This window comes from Lytechinus variegatus, chromosome 4 (assembly GCF_018143015.1).
Source record: "Lytechinus variegatus isolate NC3 chromosome 4, Lvar_3.0, whole genome shotgun sequence".
NCBI classification, from domain to species: Eukaryota; Metazoa; Echinodermata; class Echinoidea; order Temnopleuroida; family Toxopneustidae; genus Lytechinus; species Lytechinus variegatus.
The window spans coordinates 44,244,044-44,266,536 of record NC_054743.1 but is presented as its reverse complement, the minus strand read 5'-3'; the positions used below and the strand labels follow the sequence as shown (position 1 = coordinate 44,266,536).

The 22,493-nt window shown below is 37.5% G+C and overlaps 1 protein-coding gene across 1 annotated transcript; it reads right to left on the bottom strand.

Moving 5' to 3' along the window:
* Nucleotides 1-2,029: 2,029 nt before the first annotated feature.
* LOC121414149 (polycomb protein eed-like) lies at nucleotides 2,030-21,242 on the bottom strand. Its single transcript, XM_041607221.1, has 11 exons — nucleotides 21,094-21,242; nucleotides 15,344-15,535; nucleotides 13,062-13,220; nucleotides 11,210-11,335; nucleotides 9,757-9,838; nucleotides 8,849-8,940; nucleotides 8,264-8,397; nucleotides 5,468-5,573; nucleotides 3,871-4,029; nucleotides 2,839-2,912; nucleotides 2,030-2,559 (listed from the first exon to the last, which is right to left on the bottom strand). Exons 1-11 carry the CDS (start codon nucleotides 21,223-21,225, stop codon nucleotides 2,433-2,435), a joined length of 1,383 nt encoding a protein of 460 aa, XP_041463155.1. The 5' UTR covers nucleotides 21,226-21,242; the 3' UTR covers nucleotides 2,030-2,432.
* Between the last annotated feature and the right edge of the window lie 1,251 nt (nucleotides 21,243-22,493).

The following is a 22,493-nucleotide window of genomic DNA, read 5'->3' as shown; positions in this document are numbered from 1 at the left end:
TACAAAATCAGAAATTCTCTCGTACCAAACCTACCTGGCCAAAACTAGCTTTTATGTGCTTGAAGACAACTTCTTAAGCAAAATTTAATCCATTATTAATGGAATCTATGACACTCAGTCATAGATCGACATGCATACAGTTCGACAGGTTTTGATTGTTTATTTGGTGTAAACCCTTCTCAAGAAGACACCGCTAGCACATGCATCAACGATGTTACTGTTCGGATAACAGGCCATGTGATGGATAGCCGAGACACACGGGATGACCAGAGTTCTAGACATTTAAATCGTTTAAGTATAATCTCATCTCGAGATGGTATTGTCATCACACATACCAAGATGTATATTACCACTTAGGACATTTGACAGTGTGTGGGGACATGTTTGGGGATGATTGGAGTTCTAGATGCTTTATTACTAGTATTAGTGTGATCCCACCTTGAGACCATATCGTCATTGCATGTGGCAAGGAGATTACTGTATTATCACTCAGATATGTGAGTTGTTTAACGGATAGCCGAGTCACTCAGAATGACCACAGTTCTTCAGTTCAGGTGTTGATTTGGTGTGATCCTACCTCCAGATCATCACATGCAGCAAGGAGAATGTTATCGCTGCGATTCAGGGCTGTTTAATGGATAGCTGAGATAAGCTCGTCAATGTCATGATCATAGTTTTAGTCATACTGATTATCTATTTGGTGCAATATTATCCCCAGATGGGGGCCATTTATCTGACAGGTGAGACGGACTAGGTATGATCAGAGTTCTACAGGTGATTTATTTGGTGCGATCCCATCTCCAGATAGTGCCATCATCACACGCCGCAAGGAGAATATTACCACTAGGATTGAGGGCTGTTTGACGGATTGCTGAGACAGACTTGGTATGATCAGAGTTCTACAGGTTTTGATAATTTATTTGGTGCGATCCCATCTCCAGATAGTGCCATCATCACAAGCCGCAAGAAGAATATTACCACTAGGATTGAGGGCTGTTTGACAGATTGCTGAGACAGACTTGGTATGATCAGAGTTCTACAGGTTTTGATAATTTATTTGGTGCGATCCCATCTCCAGATAGTGCCATCATCACACGCAGCAAGGAGAATATTACCACTAGGATTGAGGGCTGTTTGACGGATTGCTGAGACAGACTTGGTATGATCAGAGTTCTACAGGTTTTGATAATTTATTTGGTGCGATCCCATCTCCAGATAGTGCCATCATCACAAGCAGCAAGGAGAATATTACCACTAGGATTGAGGGCTGTTTGACGGATTGCTGAGACGGACTTGGTACCCGGGGGGGCCACTTACATTGACGAGTGGATACCATGCGCGACCAAAAAAACACGTAAAAAGGATGTCTTTTTCACGATAGGGCACGTTACGTACGTAACGTGATAAGGGTGTCAAAAACACAAAAATAATGAAAAAAGGGTATCTATTTCGCCAGGAAAATTACGTGTTTAGGGTCGAATTTGCGGGGATGATAAAACAAAATTAAAATGTTTTATAAAGGATGTCCTTTTTGCCTCAACACTTCGTGTTTAGAGTCCGATTTGCGCGAGGTGTAGACGGTTGGGTCGTACTAAACTAAATAGGATAAAGCCGACGACCAAAGGACCCGTATAAACAATAAAACATTCCTGTACTTGTTTAGGGGTTCATTTCAGGGAATATTTGCCAAGAGTTTTGTTTCCAATACTTGTTAAGGGATGGGTTTCACACACCAATACTTGTTAAGGGGTGCATTTTAAGAATATGAAAATTACGTGTTTAGGGTGCTTTTCGAGACCCCATGGTCGCGCATGGTATCCACTCGTGAATGGAAGTGGCCCCCCCGGGACTTGGTATGGTCAGAGTTCTACAGGTTTTGATAATTTATTTGGTGCGATCCCATCTCCAGATAGTGCCATCATCACAAGCCGCAAGAAGAATATTACCACTAGGATTGAGGGCTGTTTGACGGATTGCTGAGACAGACTTGGTATGATCAGAGTTCTACAGATTTTGATAATTTATTTGGTGCGATCCCATCTCCAGATAGTGCCATCATCACAAGCCGCAAGAAGAATATTACCACTAGGATTGAGGGCTGTTTGACGGATTGCTGAGACAGACTTGGTATGATCAGAGTTCTACAGATTTTGATAATTTATTTGGTGCTATCCCATCTCCAGATAGTGCCATCATCACAAGCCGCAAGAAGAATATTACCACTAGGATTGAGGGCTGTTTGGCGGATTGCTGAGACAGACTCGGTATGATCAGAGTTCTACAGATTTTGATAATTTATTTGGTGCGATCCCATCTCCAGATAGTGCCATCATCACAAGCCGCAAGAAGAATATTACCACTAGGATTGAGGGCTGTTTGACAGATTGCTGAGACAGACTAGGTATGATCAGAGTTCTACAGGTGTTGATAATTTATTTGGTGCGATCCCATCTCCAGATAGTGCCATCATCACACGCAGCAAGGAGAATATTACCACTAGGATTGAGGGCCGTTTGACGGATAGCTGAGATACACTTGGGGTGGGTAAATGTGGCACATCTATAAGAACATAAAAACCAAAGAAAAGTTACTATCAATCCTGAACAATTAAAGAAAAATATTGTAAAAGAGAGTGGAACGATTCGGGTAGTCTCGCTTACAAAATGCAAGTCAATATAGCAGCAGTGCTGAATTTGAAAATGAACAAAATGAATAATTTTGAAAAAGAGAGAGGGGCAACATTTATTTGATAATAACATCTAGCTTTTGTTGAAGTCAAATGACCTTTGACCTTAGAAAATTGCTATTAGTTATTAAAATATGAATTTTTATTCTTACTTTGGTTTGATGCAATCGTCCATCTCTAAATCCCACACAAATATCTTGCCCACCTGATTGCCGAGGGCAAGGATCTGAAAAAAAAACATCAAGATATAAACAGTTATAATCTCAATAAATTGATGTAAACTACCATGCAAAAAACGAGCTCTAGATTTGACCATCAAAACGTTGTGGACTGGATGAAAAATGTTATCTATTTATAAATACAGAAATGCCTATGGTTGAGTCAGGGAGAGGGGTTTATATTTCAGAAGTACAAATTACAAATTTTAATACACAAAAATATCAATTCATTTTAATTCATAACAATTTATTAGTTAATTATTATTGACATATACATAGAAACGTTTCCTCCACCAGCTTTTATATACAAAAGCAACACAAAATTGCATTCATTAATTGACATGACTATAAACAATAATTGCACTCAAAGACATGAAAAAATAACAAGGTGTTATGAATAAAGCAATATTACATGCTTTTAAATGAAACAATATTACTTTTCTTCTCAGGATTTACCAATAACTGCTGAATTGAAACTGAGCACACACCTACCTTCCCACTCTGTCTCATACACACACACACACAAACAGAATGGCTTGAATTTACAAAGTTGGTTTTGAAAACCCACGGTTCCATGGTTAATGCAGATTTCCTGTATAAATTACGGGCGCGTGCATAAGAAATATCAAATGCTGATGCACGCCTTTATCACAGCGCACTAACTTGACACCTGTTGCCTTGGTTATCCACACTATTTTATTCATGGGTCCACTGTTTTTAATTAATGAGTCCACTCTTCATACAGTTGACTCATTAATTCAAAACAGTGGACCCATGAATAAAATAGTGTGGATAACCAAGGCAACAGGTGTCAATTTGGCGCATTGCGACAAAAGCGCGCATCAGCATTGGACATATCTTAATGTACACGGTAAATCAAGCGTAATTTATAAGGAAATCTGCATAATACCATGGTTTCAACCGATGGTTTTAAAAACCACCTTTGTGAATTAGGGCCAATATTACCTTTTGCCTGTAATCCATGCTAAATCTCATAAACCAGATGTCACATTGGGTGTAGTTGAACCTGGTCAAGACGGTGACCTCTGACATGGAAGGCTTGATGATCTCTACCGGGTCATGGATACCGCCAGGTTTCCAACAAACGATGCAATTCTCACAAGACTGTGGGGATGAAAAGAGGTTATATACAATGAGGATGCAAAATAAAATGTTTGTGTAATTGAACCTGGTCAAGACGGTGACCTCTGACATGGAAGGCTTGATGATCTCTACTGGGTCATGGATACCGCCAGGTTTCCAACATACGATGCAATTGAATTCTCTCAAGACTGTGGGGATAATAATAATATTCAGTTCTTTTATAGCGCATAACACATAGCAACGCATGCCCCTTTGCACTTGGATGAAATTAAGGAAAGAAATTAGAAAGTAAGTAAAGAGTGTTGGGCACTGAATTAATTACAAGTTAAACAGATATTTTTTTCGGGAAGTCTTAAACCTCTCTAAATCATGTATATTTCTCATATAATTAGGAAGTGCATTCCATAAGATGAAAGAGGCATGTGCAAATGAGCGCTCACTATATGTGGGATGAAAAGAGTTTGTGTGCAGTAAGAATGCAAAATAAAATGAGTTCGAACAGAATCAAATAAAATTACCACCCAAGTATTTGTATGTATGAATAAAAAAAAATGTGCCAAGCGGCTCGGAAAGAAAATGTGCAATTGCTGAGAAATTAGCAAAATAAGCACGGAATTCCATCAAATGTCTGGTATTTTTCCACGCAATATTAATACACTGTCCCACATATGCTTTTCTGTCCTGGTTAGTGATCATCAGAATTATCGATTTTGAGCTAAGATTTCATGATTTCACAAGATCTATGTAGATATACTGTATGATAATATGGTGACAATCAACCTTGACTTTAAAGACGTTCTAATGAAATAATCATTTGCTGCAAATACTTACTTTTTAATACCTCTAAGCTAAACATAACCCCGTGCTCAAAAGCATACCTTAACTTTAATCCTCACATAATCCTGTCCCCAAAACCCTACCACAACCCTAATCCTCACATTGTATCTTCAGAGAAATTAGCAAAGGAGCAACTGTTGTAGTAAATCGCCAACTCGTCTACTCATCACACGGTCTACCTTCATTCCATCATTCAACATTTCGTCTAACAACCATTTGTTTCAATAACCATTTGGTCCAATCAACATTTCATCTAATCATCAGTTAGTCTCATAACCAGTTGGTCTAATGTCCATTTTATTTTCATTCATTTAGCCCAATTAACACTTAGTCCAATTAGACCAAATGGTATATGGACTAAGTGGCAATTGGACCAACTGGTTATAAGACAAAATGGTGACTGGACGAAATGGCAATTAAACCACGTGGATACTGGACAAACTGATGGTAGACCAAATGATAGTAGACGAGTTGGTAAGTGGACAATTGGCGTTAAAACAATTGAAACTAAACCACTGTCATTAGAGCAACATTTGCGTTACCGAGCTGTTATGGAATGCACACATTGCCTAATTGACTCCACATTGCATATAAAGCGGTTTAAATAAATCTTAATGATTACCTTGGAAAGCACAAAGTCACCCAGCCAGCGCACACAATCAACATAGTTCCTATGGATGTCACGGGTTGTGAAGTCAGGTGTGTTTACATACAGAGACTTGAATGGCCTGTAAAGAAAAAACAAACAACCGAGCATTAAATTCAAACCTTCAGCAACCTTAAAACATACCTGGGGGCCGTGGCTTTAAGAACGACAGGTGATCCTTTCTTGTGGTAAATGACAATGACCATTAATGTTCATTGGTGATTATTTAGAGCATAAGAAAGGTTCTCCAGTCGTTCTTAACTTACGAACAGCTTTATGAAACACCCACCTGTACTTGACAGACATCGACTTATTGTTCAAACATGTATTAAATGTATTTTTTGGTTGTTCTGCTCTGAAGCGCCTTGATCATCTAATCAAGATGGAAAAAGTGCTATACAAATCTCATGTATTATTATTGTTATTAATAAACATGCTGCATTTTAAGATCTGTGAACTTGACAAGCAAAATATAAATCTGTTACATTTATCAAGTTCACTGCTAATATAAAGGCTCTATGTGTTTTTTTATACAAAGATTTAAGGATATACCATGAATGATAAAGCATGAAAATAAAATAACTTGCATTAAAAAAAAGATGTATGAACATTTAAAACTTAACCCAATTCTAGTGTGAGATTATGTCTTTCAACAAAAATACTACTTGTGGTAAAAATCTGAAAGTGAATTTGAACAGCATCCTTGAAAAGCATGAAAATGAATGAACTTTGGGAAGTAGCAAGATCACTTAAAAATAATCCTAGTTCTAATGTGTGAGACTTTATCTTTAAACATACGGTAAATGTCAATCGTGGTAATAATAATCAGAAAACGAGTTCACACAGAATCCAATAAAATGACCACCAAAGTCTTTACATGTACATGATAACATATATGTCAAATGAATCTGGTAGCAAATGTGCAAATGCTAGTGACAGAACAAGCATTCCGGTCAAATGTTGGTTTTTTTTTCCAAGGAATAACACACCGTCCCCCTAAGCGTAGGAAATACATTAGGGCGACCGGCGATTTTGCCCCCCTGACATCCCATACCCCCCCCCAAAAAAGGAACCATTCTTTCCAGATTCATCCCAACATCTGTCACAAACAATATCAATATTCTAACTATGAAAGAATAATGATATTTGCGTTTACTGCATATTGTACAACGCCTCCTTAGCTTGTTGTACGAGATCAAATTGGAGGCTGAATGTCACATATTCGTACCGTTGCACACAAGACGTACCATCCAAAATGTACCATTGCACGGCTTTAGGAGGTGACGTCACAATGCGATGTCATTGAATAAGGCAAAGATACTACAATGCGCATACAGCCCGCTGGCTAAATGCGCAATGCTGTCCAAGATCATGTGCGCTTGTGGGATTTTGCTTTGCGCTTTCAATATTTTTGCTCCCTTTTCATAGATTACTGGAGGGAAAAACTATTGTTTTTTCATATTTTCGCTAGATTCCGAGGCATTGTACAACACAAATAGCGAATATTCTTATTCGTGCAATGGTGCGAGATTTCGCATTCGGTGTAAGAAAGAAATCCTCTATTCAACTCGGCTAATGCCTCGTTGAATAGAGCATCTTTCTTTCACCTCATGCGAAATCTCGCACCATCGCACTCATGCCTATTCGCTATTTGTATAATGGCTGGTTGCCCTAAAAAGTAGCCCTGTAAATGAAAATCATTTCCTACCCTGGCAACATGAGCTAATGTATGTTGGTTGTTTTCAGTGTGGTTGTTTTTTGCTTAGATTTCATGATTTCACAGAGTTACATTAAATAAACCAGATCTAGATCTACCACGACATAATGAGAACTGACCTTGATTTTATATACTTTCTCGTGAAATCAGTTTGCTGCAAGAATAGGTACTAAGCTTCAAATATTTTTTTCTAATTACACTTTGTAAGGGGGTACAGTCCGACCTCTCTTATCCGGCCTCCCCTTATCCGGATCTCTCTATTATCCGGATGCACACTTGCCGAGATTTTTTTTTTTCTTTTTTTAAATCTAGTACAGGTACGTGAGGAAATGAAATTTCAATCTAAACTCAATCCTGTACATAAACTCACTCTGATTACATATATTTCCCAACATAGTCACCCTGCACCAAACATATTTTTCATGAAAATATCTCACCCAAATCACCAAAAGAACTTTAGAAATGATAATTTCCAGTACATCAGGGTGCAGCGCAAACATTTCATCATGTTTCTCTTTTGGCTTCGCGGGAAAAACAATACATGTCTTGCTAGCTAACTTTAGGCCTCAATACGGACAGCGCCATCTATCATGTTTGAGCCTACAGTCAGTGGAACAATGGCTGACATTGCGAAGCTGCGATACCCGCCGCGATGATCTAATTTTGAAACTTGGTTTCATCGAGTCATTCACTTTCTTTCGAAGTATGCTCGATGTATACCTCAGTCATTGTAGCAGGTAAATTATCCAAGAGTTTTGGCCATCGGTCGATTTCATTTCAATAAAAAACACTGCCTATAATTTGCACTGACTCTGCAGTGAATATTGTCTTTACCATACGCCTACTACAATAGTGCAGTGTAGCTACCGCCGGTGGCCTGCATGGGGAGGCAGCCGGCAGCGCAGCTGCATGTATTTAATATTGGGTCTCCCAGATCCGGATAAATCCCTTATCCGGATTGGTGCTGGTCCCAACGTGTCCGGATAAGAGAGGTCGGACTGTATATGAACTCAATGAAAAAACATTACGGTAGACTTGTAAAGCTAATTACTCACTTATTTGTCTTAGATGCGGTGTATGCGTGTGACTCCTGAATTGCTTGTTGAATATTGGCCTTCTGTAGATTCCATATTTTGAGTGAATGGTCCATACCGCACGATGCTATCCTCAGACCATCGATGTCAAAGTCCTGTCAAAAGGAAGCAAATAAACCAATTATTCATACACAACACAGCTCATTTAAATATGAAATAATATTACAGGTCTTCTCAAATTGGTAACAATAAAGGATACTTTATTCACTTAAATCTATCAATGTAAATAGAAAATGTAATTAACTCTTTGTGTGCTATTAAAGCCATGAACCCATCTGTGCTGGATTATTTTCAGGAAGGGAAACAATGCATTGTTTGAGCATGAAATGCGAAGTTCGCGCAGCACCATGTGTGCACTGGTGAAAAATATGCATGGAAAGTGTTTATGTGATTTGTCTTGTCATTGCATTGCCAATTTAAAGAGTGTAATGAATGGCATTCAGGACAGGCACACATTTTACCCTAAAAGCTTTCTTATACAGAATTTTACTACAAATATTTTTACATTCACATAACACTTAAAAGTATCCTTTTAAGATCACTTACCCCTGATAGTACTTCATCTCGATGACCTTCGACCCCACCAAAGATGGCTACCAATGTGTCTGTCTTCAGATTCCACAATCTGACCGAATGATCTATCAGCAATGAATGAAAAAAAGTGTTACAACATGCTTCCACTTTGTTACATATAAGGAAGAGGTACATCTGTGCACCCAAAATGTGACTAAAAAAGTTCCCATATCGAGTCTAAGTGGTTTATAGATAGATAGTCTGTTCATGGATCAAATTTTGATTTGATGTAAGTCATAATAATTAGAAGATGGTGTGGAAATTAGATCATTTGGGCATCTGAAAGAGAATTAGACTATGTGGGTATTAGACTAAGTTTATTGCAGACCAATTGACAGTAGACCAATTGGTTAATCCATGTGGTATTAGACTATCTGAGAAGTAGACCAGATGTTTGAAGACCAAGTGAACATACTGCTAAATCAGGCAGACCACAGACATGGGGCACCTAACCAGTCATGTTCTGTATCTGTCCGTTGACGTACAATCACCAGCATCTGGTTGTTGCGTACATTTGGGTTTAGGGGTCAAGCGCTAAATACAGTTAATTTTGGTAGTGTGCCTTTGAGACAAGGGTGTTGATATTCAAACTTTCAAGTTTGAATACTCCTATGTCTTTGGAATTTCTAACATCCTCACCAAGAAGGTTCCATTCTGGGATGGTCTTGGGATACAGGGAGTGTCGGTAGCAGTCTTTATTTGATCTTATAACGTTGTGTTTGAGAGTTCCCTTTTGTCTGGTTTGAAGGTGGGCTAATATGTGGAGGGTACAAATCCAAATGTCTCTTTGTACAAGGTTGTTCACATCACTACTTTCGATAAGTTCCTATTTCAGTTACTTTTACTTCTTTATTGCTTTTACAAAGTCATACCATACTTACCTTTGCTGACTGAGAGAAGTAGGTTAGAATCATGCGGGTGTGTCTTCAATTCATTTACTGCGTTGCCATGGGCGATGAAATGCTGGAATAAGAGTAACATCACTGTATGTTATAACAATTGATAAATAGTACACTAACCTTCTCATGACTCTTAAAAGGTTAAATTACATCATGGGGCCATTGCATAAATAATTTTTTTTTAAGTTGATCCCAGTTCATTGACCCCTTGGTGAATTGAACTGAAATTCTATTTATCTACTTGTTCATGCACGGTAACCATTACATGTAAATTTTTCAGAATAGGTGTTTATTTTAACTCAATTTCAAAATTTTCTTGAAATTCAAAATCTTAACCTCATATAATTTTGTTTTATGTCGATACCACAATATGGTTTATAAATTAATTGACCCTAAACGACCTTTAATATGACCATGTGACCTGAAACTCATTCCAAATGATAAGTTACGATTATTCAAAATTTATACAAAACAAATTAAATAAATAGTTACCACATTGATGGCAAGATCCTAAACTATAAAATAATTGACTAAAATGTGAAGTAGGTCAAGAGGAAAAAGAGAAATTTTTAACATTGCAATGTATGTCAAAGTTTCATGAAATAGGTCCCTATACTTTCAAATGTATGATGATACTTTACAAACTTAGAATTTGATAAGATTTCAATGCTGACAACACTGCTGCTGCCACTGTCAAAATAATGTTGCCTATGCATGGCAGTGAGTCCAAACTTCGCGTGTGTCCATACTTCGTGGACGGTCATTTTCTCAAAAACTAGCCAATATCCTTGAAATCTGACATCATCAACGTGAAAAGCGACCTAGAAATACCATTTGGCGTAAGTTTCTTTTAGGATGAGTTCAGTAATCATGAAAATAGAGACACAAAATATCAGCAAATTTGTCACCATTGGCGCCCGTTCAGAAGAAATCTGATATTCTCAACAAGCATCCCGATATCAGCAATTTGCAAGAAGATATCATAAAAAATGTGAGTTAAATGTGATACTGACTGATTCTATAGCATTTTGCTGTCAATCTGATATAAATATCTCACCTTATGAGCTTGAGTTTTTGTTTAAATCTCTACAAAAACTTTGGTCTGCGAAATTAGGTCACACTTTTTCAGAACAGTTGTCCAGCACATCGCGCATTCGTTGATTGGAATAGAATTTTGAGATCGCAATACCGCCAAAACCCCCTGACCTACTTCACATTTTCGTCAATTATTTTATAGTTCAGGATCTTGCCGTCAATGTGGTAACTATTTATTGAATTGGTTTTATACAAATTTTGAATATTTTGTGAACAAATTTAAGCCTGATGAATATTTTTGAAAAGTCAGCAAAGTTTGGACATCCCATCTTATGTCTTGCTTCTGCTATGCAGGCAAGACAAACATTAATTCTCAAACAAGCACAATGAGAGAATTTACCTTGATACACTGTAGAGTTATAGGGCTGATGATTCTGATGACGCCTCTGGAGCCTGCCACAGCTAAGAGAAGGAGACCCGTTCTTTCTTCATACGTCCATGCACAAGTGTAGAAGTTTTCATCAGACTATGATCTCAGAGTTAAAGAAATATATCACTGATACACACAGACTGTGAAAGTGTTAATTTTTACAGGATTGATTTAACACACTGGAGTTGAATTTAATCTTTTTTTCATCTACCTAAATTTAGATGTTTTGATACCAAGTCTTTTGCAAAATCTTCGTTTAAAGCTTGTGTATAGTTTTGGTAAATCCACCAAAATGCGCTTATCACATTTCCAATTCATTGCTAGCTAATATGAATGGATATGCCCTATAACAGTTATGATGTGGAGGATATGAAATGAAAATGTGTTTTACAGGATAAATTTTGCTATTTTACATGGAAATTTAACTTGATCGGGTCACCCGATCAAATTAAAATATCTGTGTGTTTTTGTCTTTCAATTAAATCCTATTCCAAATCATGGAATGGGCTGAAACTTTCAAGATATGTTCTTAGTCTGTAACTTTTGGATATCTAATCACTTAATTTATAAGATAAGTGCTTGAATGCCCATTTTTTTAACTTAAAACAAGCATCGCCGAGAAAGGGCGCTATATATCCAAGATTTGAATATTTGAAATTTTCTCAGAGAAGTGCAGTTGGAAAAATATCTAACGGTCTCTACGCTTCAGTAAGACTGTCATATTAGATGATATTCGATTATCAATCACATTATTGACCCTTTACCAAAGCTATACACAGGCTTTAAGGATTTCCTACAAAACAAATAAAAATGTAACACTTTAACTGGTGATAATCCTTGCGATAATTTGAATTGTTCGACTGTATGGTGGTAAGAATACTCTGCAAAAATTTAGTGGAAATTCACATTTTTTATTTATCTTTACATCCATGACATTCGCATCTATTGTCGATATTCCTTGCAAATATTTGATTTAGTTGGAAAGTTCAACTATCACAACAAAAGGAAGTCACCTGCTTGCCCTACATGAATGACTCCACATTTGTGAATTGTCAATCACAAATGCTTATATACAAAAACAGACTAAAAGGGTTTATCAAAATAATAGTGACTCAGCAAAATGACATCCAGGGAACAGATTTTCCTGGTATCTCATCGATATTTGTTCCACAGTTTTAAAGACAGCTACACTAAACGCCTTTCTGTTCTGGACAGTCAAACCTGTGATGCAAAACTTCATTTGTATAGCAAATTTAGGACTTTTCAGAACATAGTTGAAAGCTTAAATGACCACAAATCCTAATCAAATTTGGTATACAAAGATTATTCCCTGACATCTATTGGTCATAAAATTTATTCTTCTTCTCTGGGTGACTGAAAAACCTGTCACTTTGAAAAGTTGGAAGTGTTGTGGTGTAGAGGTTCAGTCATTTGACTCTTAAACTAAGGGTCGAGGATTCAAATCCCATCTGGCGCTAATGTCCTTTGGCAAGGCACTTATCCACATTTGTCACTCTCCACTCACCTGTTAATTGGGTACCAAGTAGGATGTGAAAGTCAATGTGATTAGATTGGCATGTGTGCGCTGATAAATGGTTACCTGGCTAGGATATTCCCCAGGGAGTGGAGATGGTGCACTTAATGTGTGGACAGTCATGGATCCTATGACCGGGGTAATAATAATTACAAATTTTACCCTTAAAAACCAAAGTATGAAGTGCTATATCAATGTAACTCTTTTTATTCATGTTTGCTATTCACATGCATTATGTTGAATTCTCCATTAAAGCTGACACTTCACAATCTTTGATTTAAAGGATACGTCTGTATCAACATAGCTCTGCAGCAGTTTTATTTTTCCGTCATCATGAAGCTCATAGATCGATACACGATTACTACCGACTGAACAGAAGACATTTGGGTCATTTTCCTTCCGATACGGATTAAAGATTACTCCAAATATTGGCTGTCCATGGTCCTCCTGTGAAAGAAACCATCATTATTTATTAAGAGGAATACTTCAAGAAACCTTGCTATGCGATTTAATATAGCTGCAGCAGTGCTGACTTTCCAAATGAGAAACAAAATTATGTATTTGATGATAAAACCTGAAGTTTGAGCTTGCTTTAGATGAACACTGGCCTAGCCTTAGAAGCTTCTACTTCATTTCATGTCATTTGTGATATCCAACTACCATCTTACACATGTTTAATTCAATTTGATTAATCTTTTTGAAAATAATAAACAGAGTATCAATTCTTATCCAAATTAATTTATCTGAAATGATCCTTGACATAAAATATTTATCTATACATTAAACAAACTAATTTCAACATTATAACAAGTGGAATGCCTCTGGCCGTCTCACCTGCATCACGCGGTTCAATGTAGCAGCAGTGCTCACTTTGAATACTACTCTAACTCGCACAAGATGTTCAGTGATACATGGTTACTCTTATTTCCCTTTTTAATGAACTAGACCAATAAACTTACAGAGATATGATGGTTATTCAACAAAAAACCCCAACATGGCCATGGTCAAGTTCATTGACCTTACATGACCTTTGACCTTGATCATGTGACCTGAAACTCGAACAGGATGTTCAGTGATACTTGATTACTCTTATGTACAAGTTTAATGAATCAGATCCATAAACTTTCAAAGTTATGATGGTAATTCAACAGATACACCCAATTCGGCCAAAGTTCATTGACCTTTGACCTTGGTCATGTGACCTGAAACGCGCACAGGATGTTCAGTGATACTTGATTACTCTAATGTCCAAGTTTAATGAACTAGACCAATAAACTTTCAAAGTTATAATGGTAATTCAACAGATACCCCCGATTCGGCCAAAGTTCATTGACCCTAAATGACCTTTGACCTTAATCATGAGACCTGAAACTTGCACAAAATTTTCAGTGATGCTTGATTACTATTATGTCCAAGTTTCATGAATCAGATCCATAAACTTTCAAAGTTATGATGGGAATTCAACAGATATCCCCAATTCGGCCAAAGTTCATTGACCCTATTAATGACCTTTGACCTTGGTCATGTGACGTGAAACTCATGCAGGATGTTCAGTGATACTTGATTAACCTTATGTCCAAGTTTCATGAACTAGGTCCATATATTTTCTAAGTTATGATGACATTTCAAAAACTTAACCTCAGGTTAAGATTTCGATGTTGATTCCTCCAACAAGTTCATTGACCCTAAATGACCTTTGACCTTGGTCATGTGACATGAAACTCTAATAGGATGTTCAGTAATACTTGATTAACCTTATGGCCAAGTTTTATTAACCAGGTCCATATACTTTCTAAGTTATGACGTCATTTCAAAAACTTAACCTCAGGTTAAGATTTGATGTTGACGCCGCCGCCGCCGTCGGAAAAGCGGCGCCTATAGTCTCACTTTGCTTCGCAGGTGAGACAAAAATTCAAAATTTGTTACATTATTTAAAGTTGATATCAGGTCAATGATTCCATTATTATCTTAACATATGCCTCGCAACATGAAATTAAATTCAACAATTTGCTGATACTTGCCATTATTAAAGTGTTGCGGAAAAGATCAAGCTTTTGATGACATTTGTGGCTTCCCATAATCTTAGCTCACACAATCAGACCTATAAACTTAAACTGAATTTCAGAATATGGGCCATATGCCAAGGTAGGAAATAATTTTCATTTGCAAGGGGCTATTTTCTTTTCCATTTTGGGGCGATTCCAGAATTGGGGCTATTCTTTCCTTTTAATGGCTACTTTGTAGGGTTAACAAAGAAGCAATCATGCAGCAAAAGCAAATTATTATTCTCCCATAGTTGGAATATTGATTTTTCTATATAATCTTGAATAATATTCATGATTGTGTGTGACTGACATGCATCTTGGGGTGCCTCTAGAAAGAATGGTCGCCCCAAAGCATGCATTTTGGTGGAATTTTAGGGGCAGTTTGGGCTGTCATGGGAGCAAAATCGCCCAACACCCTCATGTATTTTCTACACTGTCATGGGCTTAGCTTGAGTGGTATTCAAAAGATCTGAGATGCAGATCAACTGTTTGCAGATCAAATGAATATCAACCATGAGAACATACCTTAACGTGACAACTATACTTGAACTGCCACTTGCATTTCTTTGACTTCCATCTACCCCTTGCCCATCTCTTGGCTACGAGGGCCTGATCTGAGCCTGTAGTAACCATACTGGTTGGGGTTTCTGATCTGGAGTTGGTGCTGTCGTGAGACTGACTTGTTGTCTCGCTCTTGGAGTCATCGATGTCCATCATCTTAAAACAAAAAGGAGAGAGAATCTATGGTTTTAAGATTGATATTAGTATACACATACACACTCTTGGTTCTACCAAGGAGGTTTCAAATGAGATGGAGTAACAGCAAATAAAATCTCTTTGAACAAGTTTAAAAGCCACCAGCAGACAGTATGTCAGGCATGCACTTTGCTCATCATCTCTTGCAATTGTGTAGACAAATGATTCCCGCATGACTCCGCGGCTATAGGTCATACATAAAGGGAAATATGCTTTTGTGATGATGATTACATTTTCGCTGCATCTTGGTCTGGTTATATGTGTAGTACATAATTTGGAGGCATGTGAAAATAACCAATGCAATATGTCCTGAAATATGACTCGAATTTGCTTGACTGGGCATGTGCAGGCACTCATCTGGCATATACAGTAACGAAGGCGGACATCAAAAGGTCCTTATTGTCGTTCTTTCTTTTGTGCTTATTTAGAAATGAACAGCTGCTTGAATAGATTTGTTGCCTGTTGGAACTCCAGTCATAGATCTTCTTGGTTCGACATAAACTGCAGTGCAGTCACCTTGTTTGATGTTGAGAGGGGAGTCCTTGGTTTATTATTAATTCAATATTTTTGTGTAGAGACATGTGTTTTTTTTTCCTTTTGCATTTCTCTCTCTTTGACACCATATCCTAGACGAGTGGGGAGTGCCATAAGTTGGGCAGAACGCAACGAAAAAACAATGAGATTTTATCCCCAATCATATTTTGGTGCCTTGGCTTTTATAGCACTGATATTTAATTGTTATTAAAACATTAGACAGAGTCTACATATAGCTTATATTCAGTCAGATCTAGAATAAAAAAACAAACAAGTGGAACACCTCTGCATTACAGTCTTGCCTGCATTACGCGATTTGATATAGCAGCAGTGCTGACTTGGAAAACAGATATTGAATAATTCACAAAAGAAAATGTTCATACATGCATGATAATAAAATACATGTCCATTGACCAAAACTGACATTTGACCACCATCATGTGACCTGAGATGTGTGCAAAACAACCATTAATATTTGATTGCCCTTATGTCTATGTTTCATGAACTAAATGTGTAGATCCATAACCTTTCTAAATAATGATGCCATTTCCATAAATAACCGAAACATGGCCAAAGTTCTTTGACCTTAAGGACCTTTGATCTTGTTCACGTGAACTGAAACGTACACAGGATATTCAGGGATAGGTAATTGCTCTTATGTCTAAGTTTCATGAACTAGATCCATAAAATTTAAAGTTATGATGACAATTCCTCAAATAACCCCAAAGTTTGTTGACTGTAAGTGACCTTTGACCCTAATCATGTGACCTGAAACTCAGACAGGATGTTCATTAATACTTTATTACCCTTAAGTCAAAGTTTCATGAACTAGGTAAATTTACTTCCTAAGTTATGATGACATTTCAAAAACAATTTCAATGTTGATAACACCACTGTCACAGGCCGGTTTCTTTTTTTTTTCTTTAATTTTGGGAGTTTTTGGTACATCAACCTCAAAGATACCCATGTTACCTGTGGCAGCCTATGGCTATCTTCTGGGCTCCGGCCCGTGAAGCAGGCCGGAGCTCTCTTGGTTACAGTTTCCATTGTTCTAACTTCTAACCAGTAGAAGCCCACAGCCAATATGGGAGACTGTCTCCCATGTGGGAGATCATCTCCAATATCAGAGACTTTTGTACAGAATTTGGGTATCCAATTTCAGAGACAGTCTCCAGTTTGGAAAACCAATTTCCTTTGTTTACATTTGTTGCAAACAATTACCTTAGTGGCAAATGGAAATGTAAAGCTGATTACTCAATAAAAAAAAATTCACTGTCTACTTATAAAATTCACTGTCTTCTTTTGTTTTTATTTGGATTTTTTTTGTCATCCACACACAAAACAAATGGACTTCTGACCTCAGTGAGACAAAATTTTGGATGGAAAAAAATATGTTAATTTTTGGTGTTGTTTCTTTTGTCCTTTTGCAAAGCAGGTCTCTGATATTGGGAGATGTTTCCCCATATTGGAGAGAGTCTCAAGTTGAAGAGAAGAATATTATTCTACTCATGTACATTTTTCATTTAAAGGAAATTATGATCACGATACCAAGAAAATACAGTGAACTATGGTTTCGTTTATTTCTTGCACGCATTGTAACTTAGAGCTCGAGTCAGACTCAGTCCAGACTCCAGAGTCTGTCGTCAGAGCCGAGACTGGCCGAGACTGTGAAACTTTATTTAGATCATCTAATGTTAGATCTAAAAAAGGCAGCTTTTTGCATTTTAGACTAGATCTACTGTATGACTCGGACTTCGGAGGTAATTGAATTCTGTTGCCCTTTTCACTGTTAGAAAGTTCCAGCTATAAAAATAATGCTTTGTTTTATCCACCACCCCACTATAAGGTATAGTCACGTATTGTATTACAGGACACTATCATGATTCCGGACGCGCATATTACTGCATACGAAAACAATTTCCTACCGTAAGACTCCAGAAGTTCAATTTCACAGAGCAAAACATACATGTAGAACAAGATTTGCAAAAACAAGGCAAAAAAATCCAACTTTTATCTAATTTATGTCTTAAAATGACAGAAAATGCTTAAAATATCAGTTTTGCGTCAACAATTTATATATTTTCTAATGGAAATATGCCCCTGATTTGCCAAATTTCAATCTCGTCCGCTCTTTCGATCGAATGTTGAGGTGTGGTGCATTGTGGGTGATCATTGACGGCTAGTTCTCAAGGTCCCGTGCACGAGATTTCTATGATTTATAGAGCCGTGACTGAGGCGTGAAAAATCGACAGCAGGGCATCAATAGAACTTGATAAGTGTCACGAAAAATATTGGATAGTGCCATGGAACATGCAGTTAAAAAGAAAATAAAATTAGAAAGCAAACACAAATTTATTATTACCATCATCTGCTCAGATTCTATAAAAAAAAAAAAAAACTTTGAATTTACTCATATCTTTAGTCTAGATCTATTCTTTCTTACAGAGTTACATCATTAAAGGTAAAGTCCACCTCAGAAAAATGTTGATTTGAGTCAATAGAGAAAAATCAGACAAGCACAATGCTGAAGATTTCATCAAAATCAGATGTAAAATAAGAAAGTTAAGACATTTCAAAGTAATGCTGTAACCGATTTTTATTCCAATTCCCGATCCGATATTCCCCTTTTTTCTACATTTTTCCGAACTCCGATTTTTGACCAGTGGGGAAAAAATCGGATCGGAAAAACCAAAACATAACAAGACAAAAAAAAACATGTGGCGACATGTTTGCCGTCAAAATGCGCTGGTGATTTGTTGTGATCTCAGACAAAAGCGGTGGGAGGAAAAGAAGATAAAGGGGAAGAAAATTATGATTTGTTTTTATCTCCGATATTAGCGGAAAGGCAGGTGGAGAAGAAGATTATGATTTGTTTTGATCTCCGACATAATCGGGGGAGAACAAAACGATGATGATGATAATTGGTGATAATTTGTTTTGATCTCCGACAAGAATGGAGGAAGAAAAACAGCGAAAAGACGATATGTTTTGATCTTAAGCGGAGGCAAATAAGATTTAGTTGAACACGCTGACATGCGCGGTAATATTTACGACTATCTGACTATACGTCCTCTAAGAGTTTACGATTACCTCCGCTATCACTACGATGTTGTAGAGAAGGTGAAAATCATGGTAAACAACTCTGGATAATAATGCGTCCTTTTTGGAGGTCATGTGATCTTTAAGAGTTTACGATTACCTCCGCCATCACTACGATGTTGTAGAGAAGGTGAATATCACGGTAAACAACTCTTGATAATAATGCGTCTTTTTCGGGAGGTCATGCGACCTTTATGAGATTACGATTACCTCCGCCATCACTACGATGTTGTAGAGAAGGTGAATATCATGGTAAACAACTCTGGATAATAATGCGTCTTTTTCGGGAGGTCATGCGACCTGTAAGAGTTTACGATTACCTCCGCCATCACTACGATGTTGTAGAGAAGGTGAATATCACGGTAAACAACTCTTGATAATAATGCGTCTTTTTCGGGAGGTCATGCGACCTTTTTGAAATTACGATTACCTCCGCCATCACTACGATGTTGTAGAGAAGGTGAATATCATCGTAAACAACTTTGGATAATAGTGCGTCTTTTTCGGTAAGTAATGCGGCCTCTAAAAGTTCACGACGGACTCCGCCATCACCACGATGTTGTAGAGAAGAGGCCTATCGTTGATCGGCGGTAGTGTCGCGCGCTGGAATGTCATTATCTTATTTTCCTTCCTCCGATTATGTCGGAGATCAAAACAACTCATCATCTTCTTCCTCCGCTTTTGTCGGAGATCAAAACAAATTCTGCCATCAGTGTAGTGTGCCGCATTTGTCCACGCGCCGGCCACATACAAATTTTAATGTATTTTTTTGTTTTTGAATATCTTCCGATCCGATATCCGAACCGATTCCGATTTTAGGAGCAAAACTTCCGAACCGAACTCCGATCCCGTAATTGCTCTAACTTACAACATTATTTCAAAGTTTCGCTTATTTTTAACAAAATAGTTATATGAACGAGCCAGTTACATCCAAATGAGAGAGTCGATGATGTCACTCACTCACTATTTCTTTTATTTTTTATTGTTTGAAATTTGAATTATACAATATTTCAATTTTTACGAATTTGATGATTAAGACGCCTGAAGCACAAAATGTTAAAATAATGGAATTCCACGTGTTTAGGAAGGAATGAAACTTCTTTTCACATGACAATGACAAAAAAATCAAAATATTTCATATTTCAAACAATAAAATACAAAAGAAATAGTGAGTGACATCATCGACTCTCTCATTTGGATGTAACTGGCTCGTTCATATAACTGTTTTGTTAAAAATAAGCAAAACTTTAAAATGTCATAACTTTCTTATTTTACATCCGATTTTGATGAAATTTTCAGTGTTATGCTTGTTGAATTTTTCTCTTTTTATCAAAATCAAGTTTTTGTTGGGGTGGAATTGTCCTTTAAAATCAAGAAATATATTTACCCATCCGGAATCGTGAGGCAATATGTCACAAACTAAAAGTAAAATACCGGTAATTATTTTTCGTGGAGCCTAACGTAACAAGTAAAGTTGGCTTGCGGCAAGTGCGATGCAATGAAAACGATTGGTAAATTTAATACAAAATCATATTCATAATTTTCATAATATTCTTATTTGGAAAAGCAAGTGCAAATTTTTCCTGAATTGTATTTCCTCTATTTGTCATTTTTAAAGCAATTAAATATTGGTGTCCGTCCGGTATTGCTATGTATTAGGATACACTGCCATACGCATCCTCGCATGTACTTTACGGTACGGTGGCTTCATCTCTGGCTCGCCGCCGCGCGCCGCGCCCGAAGCTCCGGGAAGATGATTTTGATAGTTGTGTTTTCTGTTCGTGCGCGTGGCCGGGTGTTCGAAGGTCCTGGCGAATGAATAAAATTGAGTATGAAAAACACAGATAAAGCAAGGATAATTCATTATATTGCTCAACATGTCTCACCATAGATTCACTAATGCCTCCAGGAATAGGAACAGATGCATTATCGTCTTTGGTTGCTTGTAATGCTTGTTTATTGAGAGTGATTCCTTCTGTTCGTGTGTTCGAAACACCCGCTTTGTTTTTGTCAGCCATATCTGATGTCACGTGCGCGCGCCCGGCCCGGCCCCCCATCGATCCCATATGCGCATGCAGGCCACATTGGCCTTGGGAATTCAGCGGGGTGCAGCTTTGGTCGAAACACCCCCAAAAAATTTCGTTGGGGGTTCTCCGTGTATTATTCTCCATTATTCCATAAACAGCACCCCGGGTATTCTGGAAGATGTGGAAAAAATGTAACCAAAATAACCTTCATTTTACAGAAACATTTTTTTTAATTTTGGTTTTGTTTTATTTCTGCTTTCCAATTCTCTCGTCGCCAATTTGAGTAAAGAGAGATGGGAGAGAGGGCTCCCAGTTATTTATAGTGATTCACAGGTGAGTGTGCTGTGAGAGGGTTATTATTGAAAAATTATCACTTTATTGTTGGCATGTTTATTGCCAAGGAGTGAAAGTAACTCATCCATACAAAGTCAACTCAGAACATGATGAAGAAAAAGAAGGATGAATTTTGGAAAATACTACACTTTTCTCTTTTTTTTCCTCCGCAAAACATGCGCCCCCATGCACCACCGGTATCACCACTGTTCTTGGTAATATAACCATCATCGATGATTTTCATCATCATCATCATCATCATCATCACCATCATCACCATCATCATCATCACCATCATCATCATCATCATCATATCATCATCACCACCATCATCACCATCATCATCATCATATCATCATCACCATCATCATCATCATCACCATCATCATCATCATCATCATATCATCATCATCACCATCATCATCATCATATCATCATCACCATCATCATCATCATCATCACCATCATCATCATCACCATCATCATCACCATCACCATATCATCATCATCATATCATCACCATCATCATCATCATCACCATCATCATATCATCATCATCATCACCATCATCACCATCATCATCATCACCATCATCATCATCATATCATCATCATCACCATCATCATCATCATCACCATCATCATCATCATCATCACCATCATCATCATCACCATCATCATCATCATCATATCATCACCATCATCATCAGGCGTGGATCCAGGAGGGGGCCGAGCCGGCCCCGGCCCCCCCCCTATTTTTTGACAACCTGCAGAAAAAGTGTACTCTTTATCTTGATAGAAACTACGAAAAACAGAAAGAAAAGTAAGAAAGAGGTATTATACCCATGATGTGTAACTTACAGTCTCGTAACAGCCGGCCCGACCCCGAAAGGAAACAAGAAAAAGGTTAGGGAAACAATTGTAAAA

Excerpts from the sequence above, each read along its gene's own strand:
- LOC121414149 (XM_041607221.1), bottom strand. The coding sequence starts at position 21,225 with ATGGCTGACAAAAACAAAGCGGGTGTTTCGAACACACGAACAGAAGGA. Across the intron at positions 15,536-21,093 it reads GAGGCATTAGTGAATCTATG|ATGATGGACATCGATGACTC; the intron begins GTGAGACATGTT and ends TTTTGTTTTAAG. Across the intron at positions 9,839-11,209 it reads TAACTCTACAGTGTATCAAG|CATTTCATCGCCCATGGCAA; the intron begins GTAAATTCTCTC and ends CTCTTATTCCAG.